We start from the raw sequence: 12,626 nt of genomic DNA on the forward strand, positions 1-12,626 counted from the left end.
TACTGATAGTTTACATGCCATAACATTTTACCGGCAGCCATCTGTGAAAACCTAACCCAGTAAAAAAAGAAATAACCCTCACCCATTTATAATTATGTTTGCTGTAAAAATGTGACGTTTGTTATCTAAATGTTTTTTTTTTTTTTATTTGCAATACTAACCATAGCTCCCATAGCCCTTTGGCAAAAGTGGGAACATTTCATCACCTGCTCCAAGCCTGCATGGGCCAAGATTGTTAAGCTTATTTACTGCTTAAACATAATTTCCCATGGCTCCAGCTTCCATACTGCAATACAGGGCTTAGTAGATGCGTTAATCACAGCTAAATATGAACATATGCTTTTTTTCTCTGCTACCGTTTTATCCTGGAAATTTTAATACCCTGCAATGGAAAGAAGCAGCTGTCTCCTCAAAACACACAAAGACCTAACTCAGACGGGGCTGAACCATCATACAAAACTACATATGTATTGTCAAAATGTTCCAAGCTATTCAAATCTTTCCTTCAATCTAAAATGAAGTTGAAAATTGTCTTTGCACTCCCAACCAACTTGTGAACACTGATCAGCTTATTTCCCAGGGAAAAAACTCAGTGTAACATGAGGCTATGATAGCAATAAAATTGCAATTTTACAAGACTGTTTTGTGGCCTATTCACACTGAAGCCCTCTTTTGCGGTATATTAACGCACATTGTGTTAAGGCAGGGCTATCATTATGAATAGCCTATCAACACCACAAAAGGAAAAAAAAACACGATCACTTAAATTTTGTATATTTTTTTAAAACACAAACCACTACAATGTATAAGAGTTGGGGTGAATTACGTTGTACTTTGGGCTCTACTGTACAATCTACAGGGGTGCCATTAAAAAAAAAGGCACTCCCAACACACTGCACATAGAGCAGGTGTATTGCCACTATGTATGTGAATGGTCCCTGATCTGATGAAAAATGAAATCTGGTTACTACAGATGTGTGTTGCTTTACACTGCTATATATGTAGAGGAAAACAGTATTTTTTTAAAGTGATACCCAAAAACAAAAACGTATTATAATGTAGCTTTCCAAACCTTAGGTGTGATGGCTGCATTAGTTTTATATGTTTCATCTGGTCATCCTAACAGACCAACCTGTCCAGTGAAAGTGAGAGGGGTTTGTGACAAATGATTTACCATTGACAGAGGTGCTTACAATGGCCAGCTTTTATTAATTTACAATATGTAAAACCTCTATCGCAAAAGGAAAAGAAAAAAAGCGCGTACAAATTAAAAAGTATTAACTGGCACTCAACTTTAATTTCTTAGTCTAGCTCATCTGCTAGTACCTCTAACACTACCTTCTCCCCAGATTGACATTGCTGCTGTCCAAGGGTTGGCTCCGTTGCTCCTTTATCCAGAGAGAAAACACCTTAAGACAGGTTACTGGCTGAATCACCAGGTTATATATACATGAAAAAAGAAAAAAAGAAAAAGCCAAAAAGAAAAATGTAACCGCCACATTAAAGGATTGGTAAACTGCAGTATATTCAGTTTTTGTCTTTGGGTTTAATACCGCTTTAAAACCCAAACAGCAATCTGACATCATAATATTTTAAGGAGGGAAAAATAACAACAACAAAAATCTAACAAGAGGCTATTCAGTTCAAAGCAGTATTCTATATAATAAAAAACATCTCCTATATCCAAGTATTGTGCCAAATAGGAACACAATTTATTTCAGCTGGTAACCGCCTCATTTTTTAATTTGCAAATTAGTGTAAAGACCATACATGCTTAATTGCCCATAGCAACCAAACAATCAGCTTCAATCAATTCAGTTTAGTCCAAGTGGACTTGGGACTGGCTGATGTAAATGACAAAATTGCTTTTTTGCACCATGCTATGAGTAAATAGTCTTCAGACAAGCTAGGGTCGAGGATGTACACTTAAAATTCCGAAATCATTTTACCTGATACACTAAACAAGAAAATGACATGTTAATTATCAGAATATAAAACAGACAATCAAGTCATGGCAAATAAACCTGTGTTTGTACAGAAATGGGAATCTTACCTTTCTCGCACAAATTCCGCCAGTTCTTTGATGGACAGCTGGCCATGTTTCATGTTGTGGTACAAGACAGCAAACCCAGCGTTCTTATCACCCTGAAAAAAATGAAAATGCATCTTAAAACAAGAAAACCAGTCTACAAGCAAAGGCAAACACATTAGCCTCAAAGAAGGATGGTGAAAAGTGTACAATCATAGGGATGAATCCAGCATTCCATAAAAAGAGAGATACAGAAACAGAGATAAAGACAAACAGAGAGATGACACACACGCGCAAAAAAAAAAAAAAGATAGAAAAACAGAAGCAGAATGGCAAATGGGGACACAAAACCAAAATAACTGTATGTGTAAGAATCTGTACTGTACATCCATTATCAAATCTGCCTGGCTCCTTACAGGGGAAGAAGGAAAGAGGGATTGCGAGCTGTGGTATGATCTTATAAGACAGTGTGAATCACAGATGTGTAAGCCTGCATAGGACACCTGCAAACACAGACAATATGCAAGGATGTCAGATGACAGAGCTAGCCTCTGGCTGGTGACAAAGCCAGCCTGTGTGCAGCTAAATGGCACAGAAGGAGCCTGTGTGCTGGGCTGAAGCGGTACTCCTTGTTGCCCAGGAAAACGAGTCGCCCATAGTTACTAGATCAGCTCTCTGAATGCCAACAAGGCCACAGCTAACGCCCACATTTCTCCAAAATAACTTGTCTAAAATCAACAGCCATTTACAAGAAAAAATACAATTCATTTTAGAACAGCAACGGACATTTTCATCTTACAATATGATCAATTAGCATATACTTAGTATACTGTATGTAGCACATGCAAATCAAATGAATGATCAGGAAAATGACCTTTACTTCACCATAGACCATACTAGGAAAGCAAATGAATTGCATCATGTCCTCTACAAACAAGATTACTGTAGTTATGATTATGTCTGATTATATAGAGATTAGTAGAATAGTGCAATAAAGGTATATTGAAAACGCAGTTCTGCTTCTCTGTATTTTAAAACCTCTCAATCAGAATAATGAACCTGAAAGCTAACAATTGCTTTATAATAGAGAAGGTAGATAACCCACACCCTGTCGAAATAGAATATCACTGATTAGGCTGATTGGTTTATTATTTATACAGGTTATTAGATGAAAAATAAACTGAGAAGGAGAGGAAACATTGTTTCTTATGCAAAAATGTTCTCTGGTTCAATGACCAGACATATGGGGGTTTATTTACTAAAGCTGGGGAGTGCAAACTCATGGCTCACTTCTGCATAGAAACCGATCAGCTTCCAGGTTTTATTTTCAAAGCTCTAAATCCACCGGCTCCCACACCACCCCAGCTCCCTGATGTAGCAGGCAGCAGGGGACCTTTCACCCCTGCAAAGAACGTGGCCATGTGTGGCTCCACCCACCCAACCACATCACAGATCTGTGAATTGCAAACTACAAGGTCCAGCGGCCTTAGCAGCTGTCGGCTTGTAGTTCTCAATGAACTACCACGGCACTGTTGAGTGCTGTGATAGTTCATTGATGCTTCCTGCTAGTGTGTAACTGCTTGATCATACAATGTACGGCCAAACAGCTCACACAAAGATACTGCAAGAGCCCTGCATTGCACCCACAATCTTCAGATCATGGGTGCAATGCTTTCCAGGCCCCCCAATAAAGAAAAAATAAATGCACATTTTTTACCTGTAAGGAAAAAAATTATCATGCAGAGCAGTTTTCTGAATGGACCAGCTCTGTGCTGAGCTCCCTCCCAGTCACACAATCATTTTGTGTTGGGAAAAACGGCTCAGAAGTGACTCATGTTGATAACAGAGGAACAAAGCACCAGAGAGAAATGACACTTAAGCCTTGCACCCCTCCCCCCAGCTGTTGTGTTCTGATTGGGAGCCATTCAGATGCTGGTTTTCAAGCACCCTCGGCCAGCTTCCATCAGCCTGGCTGCTTTACACAGCCATTTTTTTTATTGAACTGGCCAATGTCTGCCCAAGTGCGGAGAGCTTTAGAGCTTTGGAGAGAGATAAGTATACACTACAGATATATGTGCTTCTTCCAAATTTCATGACTGGGGTTTACAACCACTTTAATTGAACAAGCCAAGGTAAGAAACTGATTGGCTAGCATGCCATTCACAGCTGCACCAGCTTTAGTAAATCTACCCCACAGATACAAGTGAGGCCTTTTCTGTAGGATTTTTCATCCCACTGTTTCATTTATTACACTGAGCCCAAGGTCACACTGATTTGGCTTTGGAGGCATGTTACTTCAGCAAGATTTCATTTTCACATATCAGTGAGATTTACACTGCCAATTTCATTTCATAGAAGTCTATGCAAGTCACAATGAGGGAAAAAAAAACCATGTCTAAAATGTAGTGCAAGAACCTTTTTCATAATCATTGCGACCTGAATCTCAGCGATATGAACGGTTCCACTGCCAGCAATGGAGTAAGACTTATCATGCAATTTGAAACTGTCAAATCGCAAGACAAGTCACACTGGTGTGAACAGGGCTAAAAGTCCATCCAGACTGGGCTTATAAAAACTCCAGTTCCCTTGGCAGAAAAAAAGCTGACATAGAGCATTTTGGTACAGGAGTTTAGGAGAGCTTAGGAACAGTCAGCATTTTTTTTCTGCCAAAAAACTGCAATCAAAAACATAAAACAGAAGGATTGAATGAGTGATTTTTTTTTTTATTAAACAAAACATCTCTATACTTACCTGCTTACTTGCACAGAGCAGCCCCAAACCTCTTCTTCCCAGATGCCCCGCTGGCACTCCTGGCTCCTCCTCTTTGTCCAGTACTTGTGCATGCTCACTCCTGAGCCCCAGCTGCTGTGTTTATCGACACAGACAACGGGACTCAGCCTTGCCCCCACTCCCTCGTCAATGGCTCCCAGTGCCCCAGCATAGCCAGTGGGACACAGAAGTGAGGGGAGAGAAGAGCTGCAGCACTGTATTGAATGAAGGCTCAGGTAGAGGGTCGAGGGGCCAAAACCAATGCCTAAACATTTTTTTACCATAATGCAAGGAATGCATTAATGTAAAAAAATATTTAGGCTTTAGAATCCCTTTAACCACTTCTCCTTAGGTAGACGTCATATGACAACCTGGACTTGAAGTGGAGATATCTGAATGAAGTCTGCAGTTATAGGCATCATCCAGACATCATTTATTTTAATTTTTTTTAAGAAGGGAAATCCCTCACATGTAAAAGCCATCTTAGCGGGCGTTTAGCCACTTAATTGCTTTTACAGTTGTCAGGAGGGGACGCCCCACCCCCTCCCACCAATGCTTCTCCAGTCTCTCCCGTGCAATTGGGAAGCTGGAGAATGAATCCATCGCCAGCGGCGGTTTTACTATAGGGCCAGCCGTGGACAAGATGGTCCCCTCTATGACCCTTGGAGGCTGAAAGCGATGTTATGTGGTGCCAGCAGATGTAAACACTGCCAATTTTTTTGCTGGATTTTTTTTTTAAATCTCAGGCTTTCCAGAATAAAGAAGAGATGTGGGAAATTATAGACCCCAGATCTCTCTGAAGAGGACCCGTCATGCCCCTATTCCAAGGGATGTTTACATTCCTTGTAATAGGAATAAAAGCGATTTAAAAAATAAAAAAATAAAGAGAAAATTTAAAAATAAAACAAATCCAAACTTTAAAGCAACCCCATCCCCTCGTGCTTGTACGCAGAAGCAAATGCATATGCAGGAAGTGTCCGCATATGTAAATGATGTTTACAAACCACACGTGAGGTATCACCTCAAACATTGGAGTGAGAACAATAATTCTAGCACAAGACCCCCTCTGTAACTGTAAACATTTTTAAAGCGTCACCTATGTAGATTTTTAAGTACCAAATTTGGGCGTCATTTCACAAGTGTGTGAAATTTTGAAGCGTGACATGTTGGGAATCTATTTGTTCAGCGTAACATCATCTTTCACATTATACAAAAAAAATTGGGGTAAATGTTTGTTTGTTTTTTCCACAAAAAAAATTGTGTTGGAAAAACTGCTATGCAAATGTGACATAAAATATTGCAATGACTGCCATTTTATTCCCTAGGGTCTCTGCTAAAAATAAATATACGTTTGGGGGTTCTGAGTGAAACAATTATGATTTTTACATGTAGGCGAGGAATGCCAGAATTGGCTTGGGCTGGAAGTGATTAAAGTTCCCATATGAGCTTACTTTGCAAAGTCATAGAGAAGGAGTTGGGGCTATATAAAATCAGCAGAACAACAGCGCCAATAGTATATATATATATATATAAAAAAAAAAAAAAAAAAACACCCAGAAACTATTTCTACATGTAAATTTCAAGCCATAAAATTTCATGTACATAAAACGTGAAAACAAAGGTATTCTTGAAAAAGTTGTCACTGACAAAACACGTTTGAGCAGAGCCTTTTATCAGACAGGGTTGGAACCTTACAAGCTACAGAGTGATTCTGTAAAGCATGGTAGTTGCAAGAAAAGGACCCCTGGTGGTTGGAAGTTATATAATAACCAATGCGGTTCATGTGGTGCTTTGTTACCTATGAATTGCTTCATTTCTGAATCTGCTTTATAAAAAGGATAGCAATTTTTTTTCCGATGCATTTCTGCTCTTCCTTGGAGATTATCCAGCTGGAAAAGCTTGAAATGAGTTACAGTACTGAACGGTCTTTTTATACTTTGATGTCATTCAAAGGTTGCTAATGTGTGAATGGGCACCAATACCTTCATCCACCATATGAATTTATAAATACCAGATTAGCACAAAGTTTTCCTAAGACCTCTATTACACTAGCAGTTGAGGGTTGGTAAAACCACATGGCTGAGCTGCATTTTACTGCCCCCAAGCCACTTCCCCTGATGATGCAAAGGCAGTGGCCGGAAGTGTGGCTGTGATGCTTTGTATTATGCAATGGCAAAAATAATCCCCGCCATCTACTGAAATGAGTTGCAGGAGATCAGCAGTACTGAGATGAAACAAGGGATGTAAAGTATGTAATTTTGAAAAAAATTACGGTTATGATACACAATGCACAATTTAGCAAACCAAATGTCATTCAACTAGGGTTATACCTACTTTAAACCCCTATCTTCCAAATACTCCCCAATTCATATATTATAGGGAAAGAACCAAGGCAAAAACAATAAAAGGAATGCAGCAGTGCAGTAAAAAAAAAAAAAAACTCCGGGACAGTAAGAGCCCATTCACACAGGGGCAACTCCTGATCCGACTTCAGGTCGCCCCTAGTCGCCTCAGGTCGGACAACATTTAAAAAGCAATGTAAGTGAATGAGAGCCGTCTTAATGCACACTACTGAAGTCGCTCCGACTTCAGAAAAGGTTCCTGTACTACTTCTATCCGACTTGTAGGCGACCGGTACCCATTGATTTCAATGGAGACCGCCTCCAAGTCGGATCTCCGTCTATACGGAGGCGACTTTGACAGAATTATTAGCTCTGAAGGGGGAACTCCACGGCAAATTTCTGAAAAAAATTTGGCGTGGGTTCCCCCTCCGAGAGCATACCAGGCCCTTAGGTCTGGTATGGATTCCAAGGGGAACCCCCTACGCCGAAAAAACGGCGTGGGGGTCCCCCCCAGATCCACACCAGACCCTTATCCGAGCACGCTACCCGGCCGGCCAGGAAAGGGGGTGGGGACGAGCGGGCGCCCCCCCCCTCCTGAGCCGTACCAGGCCGCGTGCCCTCAACATGGGGGGGGGGTGCCTTGGGGGAGGGGGGGCGTGCGGCCCCCCCACCCCAAAGCACCTTGTCCCCATGTCGATGAGGACAAGGGCCTCTTCCCGACAACCCTGGCCGTTGGTTGTCGGGGTCTGCGGGCGGGGGGCTTATCGGAATCCGGGAGCCCCCTTTAATAAGGGGGCCCCCGGATACCGGCCCCCCACCCTATGTGAATGAGTATGGGGTACAATGTACCCCTACCCATTCACCTGTGGAAAAAAAGTACAAAAAAAAACACAACACAGGGAAAAAATATTTTATTGCACAGCTCCGGGGGTCTTCCGTCTTCGGGGGTCTTCTCGCCGGACTCCTCCGCTATCTTCTTGTAGCTCTTTTGCTAGCGGAGGAGTCCGGCTTTCTTCCTCCCCGCCGCCGGCCTCTTCTCCCGACTTCGGGGGTCTTGTCCCCCTCTTCGGTTCTTCTGCCGGGCCACCGCACCTTCTTATAGCTCTTTTGCAGGCGGTGGCCCGGTCTTCTGTCGCCGCCGCCGCCTTCCGTTCTTCTTCTTCTTCTTCTTCTCCAGGAGATGTTGACACGACGCTCTCTCCGGCCACAATGCCAGGGACGCGCTCCGCTGCCACTTATATAGGGACAATGGGGCGGTGTCACATGGGTTGATGTCACATGGGTTGGTCACATGGGTTGATGTCACATGGTAAGGGGGCGGGGTCACCATGTGACATCAACCCATGTGACCAACCCATGTGACATCAACCCATGTGACACCGCCCCATTGTCCCTATATAAGTGGCAGCGGAGCGCATCCCTGGCATTGTGGCCGGAGAGAGCGTCGTGTCAACATCTCCTGGAGAAGAAGAAGAAGAAGAAGAAGAAGAAGAAGAAGAAGAACGGAAGGCGGCGGCGGCGACAGAAGACCGGGCCACCGCCTGCAAAAGAGCTATAAGAAGGCGCGGTGGCCCGGCAGAAGAACCGAAGAGGGGGACAAGACCCCCGAAGTCGGGAGAAGAGGCCGGCGGCGGGGAGGAAGAAAGCCGGACTCCTCCGCTAGCAAAAGAGCTACAAGAAGATAGCGGAGGAGTCCGGCGAGAAGACCCCCGAAGACGGAAGACCCCCGGAGCTGTGCAATAAAATATTTTTTCCCTGTGTTGTGTTTTTTTTTGTACTTTTTTTCCACAGGTGAATGGGTATGGGTACATTGTACCCCATACTCATTCACATAGGGTGGGGGGCCGGTATCCGGGGGCCCCCTTATTAAAGGGGGCTCCCGGATTCCGATAAGCCCCCCGCCCGCAGACCCCGACAACCAACGGCCAGGGTTGTCGGGAAGAGGCACCCCCCCCATGTTGAGGGCACGCGGCCTGGTACGGCTCAGGAGGGGGGGGGCGCCCGCTCGTCCCCACCCCCTTTCCTGGCCGGCCGGGTAGCGTGCTCGGATAAGGGTCTGGTGTGGATCTGGGAGGGACCCCCACGACGTTTTTTCGGCGTAGGGGGTTCCCCTTGGAATCCATACCAGACCTAAGGGCCTGGTATGCTCTCGGAGGGGGAACCCACGCCAAATTTTTTTCAGAAATTTGCCGTGGAGTTCCCCCTTGAGCTCATTCTCTGCTTGGCCTCGGCAAAAGTTGCCTGGCCTGGGGCGACTTGTAAGTCGTCCCAAGTCGGGCTTGAAGTCATCACAAGTCGTTTTGAAGCCGTCCCAAGTCGCGCTGTGATCTTAACTCAAGTCGTGTCCAAGTTGCCTGACTCAAGTCACCTACAAGTCGTGTTGCCCCTGTGTGAATGGGCTCTAAGAATTTTATATGATCATTCAGATCAGATACTACTTTCTTTGGTTTAAGTACACATTGATATGTGCTAAATGCACTTGAATTGACATGCACCAGCATTCATTTTTTACCGCTGCATTGTGCATTTTTTTTTTTTCTTTACATTTTCACCAAGTGCATACCAATGCAACTTAGCCTATTTTAAAGCGATACTAAATTCTATTTTTTTCCCTTTACAAATAACAAACATGTTATACTTGCCTGATCTGTACAATAGTTTTTCACAGAGCAGCCCAGATCGCCCTCTTCATGGGCCCCCTCGCTGGCGCTTCTGGCCCCTCCCCCCCACCGAGTGCCCCCACAGCAAGCAGCCAAGGCTCTGTGTCCATTCAGACACGGAGCCGCGGTTTGGCCCTGCCCCTTCTCTCTTGATTGACAGCAATGGGAGCCAATGGCACCATGCTGCCATCTCAGCCAATTAAGGGGTAGAGTCCCGGGCAGCTGAGACACTCCTGCAACATTGCTGGATCAAGATGGGCTCAGGTAAGTATTAGGGCAGGGGTAGGCAACCTCGGCCCTCCAGCTGTGGTGAAACTACAAATCCCATCATGCCTCTGCCTTCAGGAGTCATGCATGTGACTGTTAAGAGCCTTGCAATGTCTCATGGGACTTGTAGTTTCAAAACAGCTGGAGGGCCCGAGGTTGCCTACTCCTGTATTAGGAGGTGCTGGGGTGGCTGCTGCACACAGAAGATTTTTTTAATCTTAATGCAAAGAATGCAATAAGATAACAAACCTGACTTTACAACCACTTTATGCAATGGATGTTGGATTGTTTTTGCACTGGGCCCTCACTGAGCAACGCAGTCCACCGTATGTGGTTTGAAGGGGCTCTCAAACCCAGTAGACACTTTCTTATACAAAAGATAGCTTGGTTTTATAATATATTTTTTCATGCACATTTACATTGGCTGAGAAAAGTTACAAAATTTATGCAGGAAAAAAAAAAAATCTATAAAAAGTATTTTTTTTCAAATACAAATGTTTATTAAATACTCGTGTCATGTACAATATACAGTAGATACTCTTGTGTACTTATCAAGATGAAAATGCACACATGTACACCGCCAATGGGCTGCCCCAGGTCAAAATAAACAGAAGTTTGCTGATAATAAATGAAGCCATCAACTGTAAGTAGCAAATCACCAAAATCAAGAAAATAGTAAAATTACAATTAATTTAATTGTTAAATTCCTTTGCCTCCTAAGCCAGCAGAGCTTTACAGTAACGCCAAACCAAAATAATGCAAATTTGAGACCAAATTAAACTAGGTGGAACAAGTGACTATTATGTGATGCACAAGGGTTAAGTCTGCAGCAAACAGCTGAAGTATGGAGATTGGTGTAGGAGGGTTCTGGAAATAAGTTCTGTGCATTGATATCATTAAGTTCCGGAGACATCTGGATACACAGGAAGTAGGAAATCAAATTAGCAATGGTCTGGCATTTTATGTAAAAGAATGGAAGCAATGATAAGTGAATAGCGTCAAAGAACTTGCACTGAAAGGACATTGCACACACATTAAGAATGGTGCTCTAGCAATACTGTGAAAAGTGTATACTTGTACAATATTAAGTTAACCATTTTCCATTACATACGTGTGTCTTTAATACAATGCAAAAGTGCAGTAAATTCCATAGCATCCTGGAAACTGCAGTGTACACACCACATTGTAGTCTAGCTAAACAAGCAAAATAAAACAAAGGAATAACCCAGTGATCCGAACGCGTGACACTGAATTCATCCTTTTTTGGTCAATGGTGGTAAATTAGTTACAGCAGATCTAAATGTAAAGTTACATTTTAAATTAAACCTGTCGAGGGGAATATGAGGAATTCCAATTGTGACCTCCTTCCTAAAATGCAGATACATTTGTGCCTTGTCCCTTATGCTGACCTTCTGGCTTTAAAGGGTTAGTTCACCTTTTCAGAATAAAAAAAGAAAAAGAAAAAGATGAACACTGTACACTCTCTATTTCCCCTTCCCCCCACCGGTCCCTGCTGTACTTGCCTCCATCAGTGATGAGCTCTCAGCATCCAGGGATTTGAAATACCATCTCCCCTCCTTTGGGCAGGGCTTCCAGGATGGATCAAAGCAACTCTGATTGGTCAGTGCCAGATAATGGCTTTGATCTGTCCCGGAAGCACTGCAGAAAGAGGGGGAGAAAAGCAAACCAGACCTCTACTTTGGCTACATGGGCACCAACAACTCATCATCCTTGGAGGTAGGTATGGCAGGGACTGGGGGGGTTATAGGGTAATTTGTAGGATTATTCATTCACCTTTTAATTTTTTCTGAAAAGGTGAATGTACACCAACGGTTTTATGCAAGTATGGAGAGTTGAAAAGTCAGAATTCTGTATCTGCATACCTGTTCTGGGTTAGGGTTTCATATTATTGAAGAAGTAGGGTTGCATAACAGCCAGGCAGCTAATATGGAGAGGTCAACAATGGCAGCTTTTGCATTTCTTTTATGACTGATCTTTATTTATGATCTTTAAAGCATTAAAATAAAAAAATAACCCCAAGCTCATAACGTAAAAAAGGAATAGCAGCTTTTGGTAACACCTCTTTCCACATCTAGATGGTTTCCATCTCCTGCACTGAATTATGGCCAGCATCAATCATCCCATTTCCTCTAAGGCTTCATTCACAACTATGCATTTTTTTGTGCATTTTCCATTTCGCACAGACACACTATAGTCTATTTAACATGGTTTCCTATGGATGTAGTTCACCCGCTGTGCATTTTATGGAAAGGGCCAGGGTTTTTTTTCTGGTTTTTGGTTCCATAGACTTCAATGGTGTATTAAAAAAGATGAAAAATGCACCTGCAAATATGCAAACTGCAACTTGCACAAATGTGAATCAGGCCTTAGCCCAAGCTGTCATGGACCTGCACCAGCCTGCAAATAGACAGTAAAGGAGAAGCAGCACAGTGATGAGCTCATCTGTGACTGCTCTCCATCAGTATTTTCCTTCTCAGCAAATTGATTGACTGGTTCCTTGTGCTACTTTTTTCTCTCCCACTAGAAGTTCCTCTGTAC

General features: G+C 43.1%; 1 protein-coding gene across 9 annotated transcripts in view; it reads right to left on the minus strand.

The window, feature by feature from the left end:
• FCHO1 (FCH and mu domain containing endocytic adaptor 1) overlaps positions 1 to 12,626 on the minus strand; it is a 276,363-nt gene that overhangs the window by 190,201 nt on the left and 73,536 nt on the right. For 7 of the 9 annotated variants that reach the window (XM_077475562.1, XM_077475564.1, XM_077475563.1 and 4 more), the window contains one exon: positions 2,054 to 2,145. In XM_077475562.1, the coding sequence (XP_077331688.1) occupies positions 2,054 to 2,145 (92 nt within the window). The other 2 variants (XM_077475566.1, XM_077475565.1) reach the window with 2 other exon arrangements.

The sequence above is a fragment of the Lithobates pipiens genome, unplaced genomic scaffold (genome assembly GCF_037356315.1).
Source record: "Lithobates pipiens isolate NorthernLeopardFrog02 unplaced genomic scaffold, aLitPip1_a1.2 Scaffold_13, whole genome shotgun sequence".
Classification (NCBI taxonomy): domain Eukaryota; kingdom Metazoa; phylum Chordata; class Amphibia; order Anura; family Ranidae; genus Lithobates; species Lithobates pipiens.